This window comes from Vidua chalybeata, chromosome 4, assembly GCF_026979565.1.
Source record: "Vidua chalybeata isolate OUT-0048 chromosome 4, bVidCha1 merged haplotype, whole genome shotgun sequence".
Lineage (NCBI taxonomy): Eukaryota > Metazoa > Chordata > Aves > Passeriformes > Viduidae > Vidua > Vidua chalybeata.
The window spans coordinates 71,032,025-71,047,160 of record NC_071533.1 but is presented as its reverse complement, the minus strand read 5'-3'; the positions used below and the strand labels follow the sequence as shown (position 1 = coordinate 71,047,160).

At 58.1% G+C, this 15,136-nt stretch overlaps 1 protein-coding gene across 2 annotated transcripts; it reads left to right on the top strand.

Moving 5' to 3' along the window:
- Window positions 1-1,875: 1,875 nt before the first annotated feature.
- IDH3B (isocitrate dehydrogenase (NAD(+)) 3 non-catalytic subunit beta) lies at window positions 1,876-15,049 on the top strand. Of its 2 annotated transcripts, none has more exons than XM_053941857.1 (12): window positions 1,876-1,951; window positions 2,693-2,773; window positions 4,783-4,875; window positions 6,137-6,257; window positions 6,390-6,450; window positions 7,507-7,639; window positions 10,360-10,493; window positions 11,577-11,679; window positions 12,160-12,306; window positions 12,398-12,492; window positions 12,569-12,629; window positions 14,918-15,049. In XM_053941857.1, the coding sequence occupies exons 1-12, from the start codon at window positions 1,916-1,918 to the stop codon at window positions 14,996-14,998; spliced, it is 1,146 nt and encodes a 381-aa protein (XP_053797832.1). In that variant the 5' UTR covers window positions 1,876-1,915; the 3' UTR covers window positions 14,999-15,049. The 2 variants fall into 2 exon arrangements, with proteins under 2 accessions (XP_053797832.1, XP_053797831.1); XM_053941856.1 differs by lacking the exon at window positions 14,918-15,049 and adding an exon at window positions 13,682-14,623.
- Window positions 15,050-15,136: the final 87 nt, after the last annotated feature.

Genomic DNA, 15,136 nt, shown 5'->3' with positions numbered 1-15,136 from the left:
CTGTGTCACCTGTGTCACCTGTGTCACCTGTGCCACCTGTGTCACCTGTGTCACCTGTGCCACCTGTGTTACCTGTGCCACCTGTGCCACCTGTGTCACCTGTGCCACCTGTCACCTGTGTCACCTGTGTCACCTGTGCCACCTGTGTTACCTGTGCCACCTGTGCCACCTGTGCCACCTGTGCCACCTCTGTCACCTGTGCTACCTGTGCCACATGTGTCACCTGTGCCACCTGTCACCTGTGCCACCTGTCACCTGTGTCACCTGTGCCACCTGTGTCACCTGTGCCACCTGTCACCTGTGTCACCTGTGTCACCTGTGCCACCTGTCACCTATCACCTGTGTCACCTGTGCCACCTGTGTCACCTGTCACCTATCACCTGTGTCACCTGTGCCACCTGTGTCACCTGTGCCACCTGTCACCTATCACCTGTGTCACCTGTCACCTGTGCCACCTGTGTCACCTGTGTCACCTGTCACCTATCACCTGTGTCACCTGTGCCACCTGTGTCACCTGTGCCACCTGTCACCTGTGTCACCTGTGCCACCTGTGCCACCTGTCACCTATCACCTGTGTCACCTGTCACCTGTGCCACCTGTGTCACCTGTGTCACCTATGTCACCTGTGTCACCTGTGCCACCTGTGCCACCTGTGCCACCAAGGGGGCCCTGGGGACACCGCGGAGGTGGCAGGGGACAGCTGGGGACACAGCGGGGGTGCAGGAGCGGTTCCAGGGGGCTGGAGGGGGAGGTCACTGCGTGTCCCCGAGGGTCACTTGAGGGGACATTGTGGGGGCTGCTGGGGGGACATTGGGGGTCCCTGAGGGGACATCGGGGGGTCCCAGGAAGGAGGACATGGGGGGGACATTGTGGGTGTCCCAGGGGGACATTGAAGGGACACTGGGGGGGTCCCAGGGGGACATTGGGGGGACCTTGTGGGTATCCCAGGGGGACATTGGGGGGACACTGGGGGTCCCCGGGGGACACTGGAGGGACACTGAGGGGACACTGAGGGGACACTGGGGGGACACTGAGGGGACACTGGGGGGACACTGAGGGGACACTGGGGGTCCCCGGGGGACACTGGGGGGACATTGAGGGGACATTGAGGGGACACTGGGGGGGTCCCAGAGGGGACATTGAGGGGACACTGAGGGGACACTGGGGATTCCCAGAGGGACACTGGGGGGGGTTCCCAGGGGACATTGAGGGGACACTGGGGGGACACTGAGGGGACACTGGGGGGGTCCCAGGGGACATTGAGGGGACACTGGGGGTCCCCGGGGGGACACTGGGGGGGTCCCAGGGGACATTGAGGGGACACTGAGGGGACATTGAGGGGACACTGGGGGTCCCCAGGGGACACTGGGGGGACATTGAGGGGACACTGGGGGGACATTGAGGGGACACTGGGGGTCCCCAGGGGACACTGAGGGGACACTGAGGGGACACTGGGGGGACATTGAGGGGACACTGGGGGTCCCCGGGGGGACACTGGGGGGGTCCCAGGGGACATTGAGGGGACACTGGGGGGACATTGAGGGGACACTGGGGGTCCCCGGGGGGACACTGGGGGGGTCCCAGGGGACATTGAGGGGACACTGGGGGGACATTGAGGGGACACTGGGGGTCCCCAGGGGACATTGAGGGGACACTGGGGGTCCCCGGGGGGACACTGGGGGTCCCCAGGGGACATTGAGGGGACACTGGGGGGACATTGAGGGGACACTGGGGGTCCCCAGGGGACATTGAGGGGACACTGGGGGGACATTGAGGGGACACTGGGGGTCCCCGGGGGTCCCGGCCCCGCGCTGTCCCGCTCGTCCGGCAGGGGGCGCCGCGAGTCCGGCGAGGCCCCGCCCCTTTGACGTCACGTGCCCCGCGCCGTGCCGCGGTGCGTTGTGGGCTCGCAAAGATGGCGGCGCTCAGCGCGGGCCGGGCGGCGGCGGCGGTGAGGGGCGGGCGGGACGCGGGGCGGTGAGGGGACAGCGGGCTCAGCCGGGCGGGCTGAGGGCACGGAAGGAGGGCGGACATCGCTCTGGGGTGGGATACGGGTTAGAGGGGCCGGGCAGGGTCAGGGAGGTCAAACGGCGGCTGACCTCATCCTTCAGTGGGCCGTGAGGGGTGAGGGGTCAGTGAGGGCTGGGGGGGTCCGGGAGGGGTCAGTGAGGGTTTGAGGGGTCAGTGAGGGGTCAGTGAGGGTTTGAGAGGTCAGTGAGGGCTGAGGGATCAGTGAGGGGTCAGTGAGGGGTCAGTGAGGGTTTGAGAGGTCAGTGAGGGCTGAGGGGTCAGTGAGGGTTTGAGGGGGTCCGGGAGGGGTCAGTGAGGGCTGAGGGGTCAGTGAGGGTTTGAGGGGGTCCGGGAGGGGTCAGTGAGGGCTGAGGGGTCAGTGAGGGTTTGAGGGGGTCCGGGAGGGGTCAGTGAGGGCTGAGGGGTCAGTGAGGGTTTGAGGGGGTCCGTGAGGGGTCAGTGAGGGTTTGAGGGGGTCCGTGAGGGGTCAGTGAGGGTCTGGGGGGGTCAGACGGGTCTTGGGGGGTCAGTCTGGGGCAGAGTGTGAGCTGAGGGCCGGGCGGTTCATTTTGGGGCTGGGGGAGGTTCAGGCTGTGTTTGGGGAGGGCGGGGGTGTCATTTTGGGGCTGGGGAGGACTTTGGGGGTGGGGGGCACCCCGTGACGGGGCTCTCTGACCCCCAGGGCCTCCTGCGTGCCCAGAGCCTGGGCGTGTGGCGGGGGCTGGGCACCTCGGCCACGCTGCTGCAGCAAGCCCAGGCCAAGGTGAGCAGGGGCTGGGGGGGATTTGGGGGGGGCAAAGGAGGCTCGGGGGGGGAAAATCTGACCCCCCAAAACTCCCTGACAGGAGGAGTGGGGGGGTCGGGAACGAGGGGAAAAGGTTTGGGTGGGATGTTGGGAGGATTCCTTCTTGGCCCCCCCGTGGCTGGCGGGGTTTGACATCCCTGGGGTGGTGGCACTTGGGGACATGGCCAGTGGTGGCCCTGGCGGTGCTGGGGGGAGGTCTCTGAGGCTTTTCCCAGGTGGACAATTCCCTGATTCCATGGGAAATGTGCCTGAGGGAAGGGCTCAGCCCCGAGTGTGACCTTGAGGCGCTGCCCTTCCCTCAGCTCTGCCCCCTGACATTTCACCACCTGTGCCCTGGACATTCGATTCCAGCTTATTTAAAGCTCCCAGCCTGTGACTCTCAGCTTTCCCTCCTTCCTTCCCCGTCCCCCAAAGGGATTTTGGAGCTTCCCTGGCTCCTGGCAGTGCTGGCAGGGAATTCCCTGGGCTGGGAGCAGCTCCCAGCTGGGAATTTGGGCTGGGGAAGGTGGGAGCAGTGGGAAGGGATGGTGGAACATCCCAGGAGTGATCACTGGTGGGCTGGGCCACCAAAATGGGCTTGGGCAACATTCCAGGAGCTCCTGAGGGCAGGGAGAAGGAATTAAGGGATTTAGGAACACCAGGCTGTGCTGGGATATTGGGGAAATTCCTCCTGGAAAGAACAGGGGGGAGTCCCCATCCCTGGAGAGATTTGTGGGGAAAATCCTGCTAAAAATGGCTGTCCCAGATTCCAGGAGCTCCTGAGAGCTGGGAGAAGGAGTGAGGGGATTTAGGAACACCAGGCTGTGCTGGGATATTGGAAAAATTTCTCCTGGAAGGAGAAGTGGAGAGTCCCCATCCCTGGAGAGATTTGGGAGGGATTTTGGGGATATTCCTGCTAAAAATGCTGTCCAAAATTCCATGGGATCCTGAGGGCAGGGAGAAGGAATTAAGGGGTTTAGGAGCACCAGACTGTGCTGGGATATGGGGTTGGATATTGGGGAAATTCCTCCTGGAAAGAGAAGTGGGGAGTCCCCATTTCCAGAGAGATTTGGGTTGGATATTGGGGATATTTCTTCTAAAAATGGCTGTTCAAAATTCCAGGAGCTCCTGAGGGCAGGGATGAGGGGATTTAGGAGCACCGGGCTGTGCTGGGATATTGGGGAAATTCCTTCTGGAAGAAAGAAGGGGGGGTCCCCATCTCCAGAGAGATTTGGGAGGGATTTGGGGGAAATTCCTGCTAAAAATGGCTGTCCAAAATTCCATGGGATCCTGAGGGCAGGGAGAAGGAATTAAGGGATTTAGGAGCACGGGGAGCTCTCAGCAATCCCGCTGGGCAGAGGGACAGGTTATTTCTGGAAGTGCTGAGCAGGGCAAGCTCTCTCCTGGTGTCGGGTGTGCTCGGGGCTGCTGTCACCGCCGGGGTGGCCTCGGGACAGGGACAGGGAGTGACATGTCCATCCTGGGCTGGCCTTGGGGCCCTTGGGACAGCACCTGGAGCGTGCCCAGGGCAGGGATGGATTTGGGGAAGGGGCTCAGCCTGGAGAAAAGGGGGATCAGGGGGGCTCTGCACAACTCCTGCCAGGAGGGGACAGCCAGGGGCGTGGGGAACAGGGACAGGACAAAGTGACACGGCCCCAAGCTGTGCCAGGAGAGGTTTGGATGTCCCCAGGGGTCACTTGGGGAGGGTCCCTGGGGGACATTGTGGGAATTTTCCTCCTGGCAAGGGCTGTCCAGCCCTGCCCAGCTGAGGAGTCCCCATCCCTGGAGGGATTTCCCAGCCCCGGGGATGTGACATTGGGGACGTGATCAGTGGTGGCCTCGGGGACCCCAGGGCTTTCCCGTCCCAAACATTCCGTGACCCCAGAAAGCTCCGTGTCCCTGTGGCTGTGGCGTGGCCCAGCTCCCCAGGGGGTCCCTTTGGCCCGGTTTGGGGCTGGCTTTGGGGTGACCCCGCCGTGTGTCCGCAGTCCCACAGGGCTGAGGGGACATTCCAGGTGACAATGCTGCCGGGGGACGGCGTGGGCCCGGAGCTCATGCACGCCGTCAAGGAGGTCTTCAAGGTACGGCCAGGGGACACCAGCAGCAGCTGGCCCTGAGTGTCCCTGAGTGTCCCTGCATGTCCCTGAGTGTCCCTGAGTGTCCCTAAACATCCCTGAGTGTCCCTGTGTGTCCCTAAACATCCCTGAGTGTCCCTGTGTGTCCCTGAGTGTCCCTAAACGTCCCTGAATGTCCCTGAGTGTCCCTGCATGTCCCTGTGAGTTCCTCTGTGTCCCTGTGTGTCCCTGTGAGTTCCCTGCACGTCCCTGTGTGTCCCTGAGTGTCCCTGAATGTCCCTAAGTGCCCTTGAGTGTCCCTGAGAGTCCCTGAGTGTCTCTGCATGTCCATGAGTTCCTCTGTGTCCTTCTGAGTTCATCTGTGTCCCTGCGTGTCCCTAAATGTCCCTGTGTGTCCCTGAGGGTCCCTGAATGTCCCTTAGTGTCCTTGAGTGTCTCTGAGCGTCCCTGTGTGTCCTTGAGTGTCCCTGTCTGTCCCTGAGCGTCCCTGTGTGTCTCTGAGTGTCCCTGCATGTCCCTGAATTCCTCTGTGTCCCTCTGAGTTCCTCTGTGTCCCTGCATGTCCCTGCGTGTCCCTAAATGTCCCTGTGTGTCCCTAAGTGTACTTGAGTGTCCCTGAGTGTCCCTGTGTGTCCTTGAGTGTCCCTGAGTGTCCCTGAGCATCCTCGTGTGTCCCTGCATGTCCCTGAGTGTCCCTGTGTGTCCTTGAGTGTCCCTGAGCATCCTCGTGTGTCCCTGCGTGTCCCTGAGTGTCCCTGTGTGTCCTTGAGTGTCCCTGAGCATCCTCGTGTGTCCCTGCGTGTCCCTGAGTGTCCCTGTGTGTCCTTGAGTGTCCCTGAGCATCCTCGTGTGTCCCTGCGTGTCCCTGTGCCCTCTGTCTCCACTGGTGCTGCCCATGGGCAGAGCGTGGATCCCCGTTCCTGGAGGGATTTGGGAATTGGGATAATTGGATTTGGGATAATCTGGGATATTGGGAGAATTCCTACTAAAAATGGCTCTCCAAGGAGAATCCCCATCCCTGGAGGGATTTACCAGCCCTGTGGGTGTGACACTTGGGGACATCCTTGGCAGTGCTGGGGGCACCTCAGAGGGTTTTCCCAAGGGAAGTATCCCCTGCTGCCATCAGTGTCACTGTTCCAGTGGCACTGGGGTGACCCCAGTTCCCTCCTGTCCCCGAGCACGGCCCCGGCTGGCTCAGGGCTCCGTGTCCCCCTGTGGTGTCCCTGAGGGTGCCAGGTGACCCAGGGTGGCCCTGTCCCCGTGCCAGGCTGGCAATGTCCCCGTGATCTTCGACGAGCACCACCTGAGCGAGGTGCAGAACACGGCGTCCGAGGAGAAGCTGGATCGGGTGGTGGACTCCATGAAGGAGAGCAAGGTGGCCCTCATTGGTGAGCCCCTGGGGAGCGTGGCCTTGTCCCTGTCCCTGTCCTGCCACCAGCCCTGAGGGCTGCACCAGGGGAGGTTTTTATGGGATACTGGGACAATTCCCCCATATCCTGACCCCGCTCCGCATCCTTCAGGGAAGATCCACACACCCATGGAGTACAAGGGAGACCTGGCGTCCTATGACATGAGGCTCAGGTGAGGGAAATTAATTAATTAATCATTAATGAGTTACGGGGGAGAGGAAGAGGCTGAGGGATTTTGTGTGGGCTGGGAAACAAAACCTTCAGTGGGACCCTGAGGGGTCCTGCAGAGGGGGGTGGCCCCAGCTGTGTCCCCTGGAACTTGGAGGGGACAGTCCCTGGGGAAGAAAACATTGATTAATGTTATTATTAATGTCATTATTAATTAATGAACTACTGGGAGGCAAAACTCTGTGGTCTGGAGCTGTCCCTGCTGACTGATCCTGCTTCCCTGGAAGTTCTGGAGATGCTGGGGTGGATCCCAGAACTCATCACTGGGAAAACCCCGTTAATTAATAATTAATGAGTTATTGGGAGGCAAAACGCCTGGGGGATGATCCATGGCCAAGAGCTGTCCCTGCTGACTGATCCTGCTTCCCTGGAAATTCTGGAGAACGTGGGGTGGATCCCAGAACTTATTGCCCATTAATTAATAATTAATGAGTTATTGGGAGGCAAAACTCCTGGGGGATGATCCATGGCCAGGAGCTGTCCCTGCTCACCGTGGGGTCCTGCAGAGGGAAGTTGTGTTCCCTGGGACTTGGAGGGGACAGTCACTGGGAAAAAAAAAAAAAACAAAAAAACAAAACCAAAAAACATTAATTATTTATTAATAAATTATTGGGAAGCAAAACTCTTGAGGGACCATCCATGACCAAGACCTGTCCCTGCTGACTGATCCTGCTTCCCTGGAAGTTCTGGAGAAGCTGGGGTGGATCCCAGAACTTATCACCCATTAATTAATAATTAATGAGTTATTGGGAAGCAATATGAGTTATTGGGAATATAAGCAATATAAGTTATTGGGAAGCAAACTCCTGGGGGATGATCCATGGCCGGGAGCTGTCCCTGCTCACCCTGGGCTCTTGCAGCGGGGTGTCCCCAGCGCTCAGAGGGGACGCGGTGACCCCGGAGCAGCCCGGGTGACCCCGGAGCAGCCTGGGTGACCCTGGAGGACTCTGGGTGACCCCGGAGCAGCCCGGGTGACCAGCATGTCCCCGTGTCCCCTCAGGAGGAAGCTGGACCTGTTTGCCAACGTGGTGCACGTGAAGAGCCTCCCGGGCTACCAGACCAGGCACAACAACCTGGACCTGGTGATCATCCGCGAGCAGACCGAGGGCGAGTACAGCTCCCTGGAGCACGAGGTGGGGACGGCCTGGAGAGCTGGGAATGGGCCCCTGAAGGGGACTGGGGACAAGGGATGGAGGGACAGGACACAGGGAATGGATTCCTGCTGGGAAAGGGGAGATTGGCAAGGAATTCCTGGCTGGAATGGAATTCCCAGATTTGCTGTGGCTGCCCCTGGATCCCTGGGAATGTCCAAGGCCAGGTTGGAGCCACCTGGGACAGTGGGAGGTGTCCCTGCCCATGGATGGGGTGGGGTTGGATGGGATTTAAGGTCTTTTCCAAACCAAACCATTCCAGGATTCTGGAGCTCCTCTGCTCTGGGAGAGCTGGGAATGTTCCCCTGGAGAAGGGAAAATTCCAGGGAATCCTCAGAGTCCCTGGAGGGGCTCCAGGGGAGCTGGAGAGGGACTGGGGACAAGGGACAGAGGGACAGGAGCCAGGGAATGGCTCCCAGTGGGAAAGGGGAGATTGGGCTGGGATCTTGGCCAGGAATTCCTGGCTGGAATTCCCAGAGAATCCCTGGATGGTGTCCCAGGCCAGGCTGGATGGATTTGGATCCACCTGGGACTGTGGGAGGCGTCCCTGGGTGGGGTGGGATGAGCTCCGAGCTCGTTCCATGATTCCCTGATTCCCTGCTCAGCACCCTGGGACCTGCCTGGAGCAATGGAATTGGGGGGAATATTTTGGGATAGGAACCCACCCAGCCCCAGGGAGGCCTGGGGTGGCTGCAGGGGGACAATGCCTGGACAAAGGGACAGTGGCACGTGGATCTTGTCCTGGGCTAACCCTGGCCAGGAATGGGACACGGTGGGGAGGAGAGCTGGACAGAAAAGGCAAACCTGGGTTGAGATTAGAACAAATCAGTAATTGAAACAGAATGGTGATGATGAGAACAATTCCATAATTAAAACATAATTGTGATGATTAGAAAAATTCAGTAATTGAAACAAAATTATGATAAGAACAATTCAGTAATTGAAACAAAATTATTATAATGAGATCAATTCAATAATTGAAACAAAATGATGATAAGAACAATTCAATAATTGAAACAAAATGATGATGATAAGAACAATTCAATAATTGAAACAAAATGATGATAAGAAATATATAGTAATTGGAACAAAATGATAATGATAAGAAATATTTAATTGAAAAAAAATCATGATTATAAGAATAATAAATATAAATAATTGTAAGAATAATAGATATAATAATACATATAACACATAAGAAATGTGAATGTTAATAACTAATAATAATGGTAATGGTAGTAATAATGGTAAAGATAATTATAATGATGATAGTAATAATAAATATGATGATAAGGAGAGGGAAGGGAAGAGATAGTAATAATATAAATATAAATATAAATATAAATATAAATATAAATATAAATATAAATATAAATATAAATATAAATATAAATTATTATAAGGAGAGGGAAGGGAAGAGAGCCCAGGGCAGGACAGGTGTCAGGGACAGGTTAGGGTGGCATAATAATAATAATAATAATAATAATAATAATAATAATAATAATAAGAAGAAGAAGAAGAAGAAGAAGAAGAAGAAGAAGAAGAAGAAGGAAGGGAAGAGATAATAATAAATATAAATATAATTATAAATTATTATAAGGAGAGGGAAGGGAAGAGAGCCCAGGGCAAGACAGGTGTCAGGGACAGGCTAGGGTGACATAATAATAATAATAATAATAATAATAATAATTATAATTATAATTATAATGATGATGGTGATGATGATGGTGATGGTGATGATGATGATAAGGAGAGGGAAGGGAAGAGATGATGATGATGATGATGATGGTGGTGATGATGATGATGATGATGATGGTGATGATGATGATGATGATGATGGTGATGATGATGGTGATGATGATGGTGATGGTGGTGATGATGATGATGATGATGATGGTGATGATGGTGATGATGATGATGGTGGTGATGATGATGATGATGATGATGATGGTGATGATGATGGTGATGGTGGTGATGATGATGATGATGATGATGATGATGGTGATGATGATGGTGATGGTGGTGATGATGATGATGATGATGGTGATGGTGGTGGTGATGATGATGATGATGATGATGATGGTGGTGATGATGATGATGATGGTGGTGATTATGATGATGATGATGATGGTGATGATGATGATGATGGTGATGATGATGGTGATGGTGGTGATGATGATGATGATGATGATGATGGTGATGGTGGTGATGATGATGATGATGATGATGATGATGATGGTGGTGATGATGATGATGATGATGATGATGATGATGATGATGGTGATGGTGGTGATGATGATGATGGTGATGATGATGGTGATGGTGGTGATGATGATGATGATGATGATGATGATGGTGATGATGATGGTGATGGTGGTGATGATGATGATGATGATGATGATGATGATGGTGATGATGATGGTGATGGTGGTGATGATGATGATGATGATGATGGTGATGATGATGGTGATGGTGGTGATGATGATGATGATGATGATGATGATGATGGTGGTGATGATGATGATGATGATGATGATGATGATGGTGATGGTGGTGATGATGATGATGATGATGATGATGATGATGGTGATGATGATGATGATGAGGAGGAGGAGAGGGAAGGCAGGAGAGCCCAGGGCAGGAAGGTGTCAGGGACAGGCCGGGCTGGCCCTGCCCTGGCTGTGACCCCGCTGTCCCCCCAGAGTGTCAAGGGGGTGATCGAGTGCCTGAAGATCATCACCAGGGCCAAGTCCCAGCGCATCGCCAAGTTCGCCTTCGACTACGCCACCAAGAAGGGCCGGGCCAAGGTGACAGCTGTGCACAAGGCCAACATCATGTGAGTGTCACTGTCACCCCGCTGTCCCCTCAGGGAGTGGCCCTCGGCCCTGCCCAGGTCACCGCCGGAGCGGCGTGACCTCAGCGTGAGCTGACGGTGCCCAGAAGGGCTCCAGGACACCTGGGAGTGGCAGGAGAGGGGAAAGGGCTTCCAGAGGGAAAAAGAGACATCGGGCTGGGATGGGATCTTGGGAAGGAATTGCTGGCTGGGATGGAATTCCCAGATTTGCTGTGGCTGCCCCTGGATCCCTGCAGTGTCCCAGGCCAGGCTGGAGCAGTCTGGGATGGTGGAAGGTGTCCCTGCCCATGGAATCAATGAACTTCAAGGTCCCTCTCCACCCAAACCATTCCAGGATTCTGGAGCCCCTCTGCTCTGGGAGAGCTAGGAATGTTCCCCTGGAGAGGAAAAAGCTCCAAGGAATCCTCAGAGCCCCTTGCAGGGCCGGGAGGGGCTCCAGGAGAGCTGGAGAGGGACTGGGGACAAGGGACAGAGGGACAGGAGCCAGGGAATGGCTCCCACTGGGAAAGGGGAGATTGGGCTGGGATCTTGGCAAGGAATTCCTGGCTGGGAGGGTGGGGAGGGGCTGGGCTGGAATTCCCAGAGCAGCTGGGGCTGCCCCTGGATCCCTGGCAGTGCCCAAGGCCAGGTTGGACACTGAGGATTGGAGTGAGGGAAATCAGGAGTTCCCTGGGATTGGGGCTTTTCCCTCATGCTGCTCCCAGCCAGGAGTGAGCAGGACACAGACCTGCAGCTGCTGCTGATCAGATTCATTGATCAATCACTGTCCAGATACTCCCAGGGCAGCATCTCCCCATGGATTGTGGGATCACTGGCTTGGGGTCATCCCTGCAGAATCCCAAGCTCTGGAATCATTGATGGGAGCACCTGGACAGCTCCTCCTGCACCTCCCACCTGGGACAAATCCCCTTCCCATCAGGGAAGAGGGGGGAGAAGCAGCATGAGGAGCCCCAGATGGTGTCACAGATCCCAGTTCCTGCTGCATCCCTGCAGTTCCTGCTGCATCCCTGCAGCCTCTGGGGTGTCCCTGCTGTCCCCCAACCCGTCCCGGTGTTCCCTGTGCAGGAAGCTGGGGGATGGGCTGTTCCTGCAGTGCTGTAAGGAGGTGGCTGAGCTGTACCCCAAGATCAAATTCGACACCATGATCATCGACAACTGCTGCATGCAGGTGAGCCACGCCCCCAGGGCCACACCCCGGGGCTGGCCACGCCCCTGTGTCCCCATCCCTTGTCCCTGGTTCCTTCCCACCCCCACCTCGAGGAGCCTCCAAGCCTGGGCACACCGAGCCCCCCTGGCCCCAGGGTTGTCCCAGTGCCGGGCAGGAGCTCTCCCAGCATTCCCAACATTCCCAGCTCTGTCCCACCTGGCCTGTGCCTCTGGGGCCATCCCAGTGCTGCTCCTGGGGGGAATTCAGCTCACCAGGGCTGGGGACCGGGGCTGGGCGTGTTCCTATCCCTAAAAATTCCTCTTTGTATCCCCAAAAACTCCCCCAGTCCCATCGCTGCCGCTCCAGGCAGTTGTGCCATGGAATGAGTTGGGTTGGAGACACCTCGGAGCTCATCCAGCCTGGGCTCTGCTCCCTGTGCCGGGGTGGGGCTGAGCTGTTCCAGGCCTCACTGCCCCATTCCCATTCCCATTCCCACCCCAGCTGGTGCAGAATCCCTACCAGTTCGACGTCCTGGTGATGCCCAACCTCTACGGGAACATCGTGGACAACTTGGCCGCGGGGCTGGTGGGCGGCGCCGGCGTCGTGCCCGGCGAGAGCTACAGCGCCGAGTACGCCGTGTTCGAGCTGGTGAGGAGGGGCGTTCCAGGGGCGTTCCAGAGGAGAATTCCCAAGGCTGGCAGGGTGGCGTGACCCTGTCACCGTGCCCTGTGTCCCACAGGGAGCCCGGCACCCCTTCGCCCAGGCCGTGGGCAGGAACATCGCCAACCCCACGGCCATGCTGCTCTCGGCCTCCAACATGCTGCGGCACCTCAAGTACGTGCTGGGCTCCAAAGGGGGGGTCTGGGGGGGCTTCTGAGGGGCTGACCCCCTGCTCCCCCCTCTTTTCCAGCCTGGAATACCACTCCAACATGATCTCGGACGCGGTGAAGAAGGTGATCAAAGGTGGAAAAGTGAGTGCGGGACAGTGGGTAGGGCTGGTGGTGCCTGGGTCTCATTCTCTGGCTGCTCTCCTCTTCCCAGCTGGAATTCTTGGTTCCTCTCCTCTCTCCAGCTGGAATTCTTGGTTCCTCTCCTCTCTCCAGCTGGAATTCTTGGTTCCTCTCCTCTTCCCAGCTGGAATTCTTGGTTCCTCTCCTCTCTCCAGCTGGAATTCTTGGTTCCTCTCCTCTCTCCAGCTGGAATTCTTGGTTCCTCTCCTCTCTCCAGTTACAGTCCCAAGCCCACAGCTGTGTCCAGCCCCTGTGGTCACGTCCTGGCAGGGGAGGGACTTCTGGCAGGGCTGGGGGATCCTCCACAGCCCCATTCCCACCCCAGGTCCTGGCAGGGCTCTCAGGGACGTTCCACAGCCCCATTCCCACCCCAGGTCCTGGCAGGGCTCTCAGGGACGTTCCACAGCCCCATTCCCACCACAGGTCCTGGCAGGGCTCTCAGGGGTGTTGCACAGCCCCATTCCCATTGCAGGTCCTGGCAGGGCTCTCAGGGTTGTTCCACAGCCCCATTCCCACCCCAGGTCCTGGCAGGGCTCTCAGGGACATTCCACAGCCCCATTCCCACCGCAGGTCCTGGCAGGGCTCTCAGGGATGTTCCACAGCCCCCCTGCAGGTCCTGGCAGGGCTCTCAGGGATGTTCCACAGCCCCATTCCCACCGCAGGTCCTGGCAGGGCTCTCAGGGGTGTTGCACAGCCCCTGTGCAGGTCCTGGCAGGGCTCTCAGGGATGTTCCACAGCCCCATTCCCACCGCAGGTCCTGGCAGGGCTCTCAGGGATGTTCCACAGCCCCCCTGCAGGTCCTGGCAGGGCTCTCAGGGATGTTCCACAGCCCCATTCCCACCGCAGGTCCTGGCAGGGCTCTCAGGGGTGTTGCACAGCCCCTGTGCAGGTCCTGGCAGGGCTGTGCAGGGTCCTGCTGTCTCTCTCTCTGCTGTCCTGTCCCTGTCCCAGCCGTTCCCTCCGTTCACCACGGCCTTTCCCCCGTTTCTCCCCTCCCTCTGTTGGATTTGCAGGTCCGGACTCGGGACTTGGGCGGTTACTCCACCACTTCCGACTTCGTCAAGTCCGTCATTGACAACCTGCACCCCAACTATGGGGCTTAGGACCCCCGGCAGCTCCCCCAGCGCCTCGGCCCCCTCCCCAAATACCCCCCCAGTGCCCCCCGGGGAGGAGGGCGGCCCAGGAACCCTTTACCTTTCCCCATCCCCCACAGGAGGCGGCCAGTGCGGATTTTGGGGTTTACTGGGGTGGTTTTGGGGGGATGGGGCAGCGCCCCAAACTCATAGGCAGCTCCTAGGGACATTGGGACCACCCACCATGGCTCTGGGACCCCCATTCCCATGGGATTCCCCTCTACTGGATTGACATCCCTGTGAGAACAGGTCCTTGTGACTGTGGGACCCCATTCCCATGGGATCCTTGTGACTGTGGGACCCCCATTCTTATGGGGTCATTCTGACTGTTGGACCAATGGGATTTTGTGGGACCCCCATTCCCATGGGGTCGTTGTGACCGTTGGACCAATGGAATTGTGGGGTTCTCATGGGACCACCACAACTGTGGGACCCCCACTCCCATGGGATCCTTACGGATGTGGGACCAGTGTGATTGTGGGATCCCTGTGACCCCATTCCCGTGGGATCCATCCCATCCAGCTTCCAGCAATAAACAGGGCGACACCGCCCACCCTCCACCCCCTTGGCAGCTGCTGGCACAGGGTCCCCACGCAGGGACAATTCCAGGCGTGGGGTGACCTGGGAACACTCTGGATGTGGGACAGGGTGGGGAGCTGCACCCTGTGCCCCCCAATCCGTGGGAATCGGGGACTTGCAGGGCTCTGAGCCACAGCTGGGAGTGGATCCCGTGGGCCCTGTGCCCAGGCTGGTGCCACGCCGGGGCCGTGCCATCGCGTCGTGCTCTGTATTCTGCTTTGCTAATAAAGGGTCCAACGCTTCCCTCCGGCCCTGCCCTGCCCTGGGGGGGACCCGGGGCAGCTTTTGGGGTGCTGCTGAGCTGGGGGGGCAGTGCTGGAACCAGAGCCCGAAGCAGACTTTGGGGTGCCCCGAGCTGCTGCGAGCCAGAGGGGTCACCAGCCCTTCCGCACATCCCCAAGGCACACGGAGAGCTTTTGGGGGTGCAGAGGGCTCCAGGGAGCCCAACCCCAGAGTGGCACAGCCCAGCCTGGGGCCGGGGGGACCCCGCTTTTGCAGGTCCCCTCCTGGTCCCCCTAACCTCCCGTCTCCTTGCAGGTGCGCACGGCGGACATGGGGGGCTACTCCACCTCCATGGATTTCACCCAGGCCGTGATAGATGCCCTGGAGGTGCAGTGACCTCACCCCCCAGTGCCCCTGGCGACTCCAATAAAGTGGCCTCAGGTGTGACCGTGCTGCTGTCAGTGTCCCTCGGCCCGGGCAGGCTGCTGGTGACAGGGTGACCCCCCTGGGGACAGCCTGGGCACCCCCTGCCCC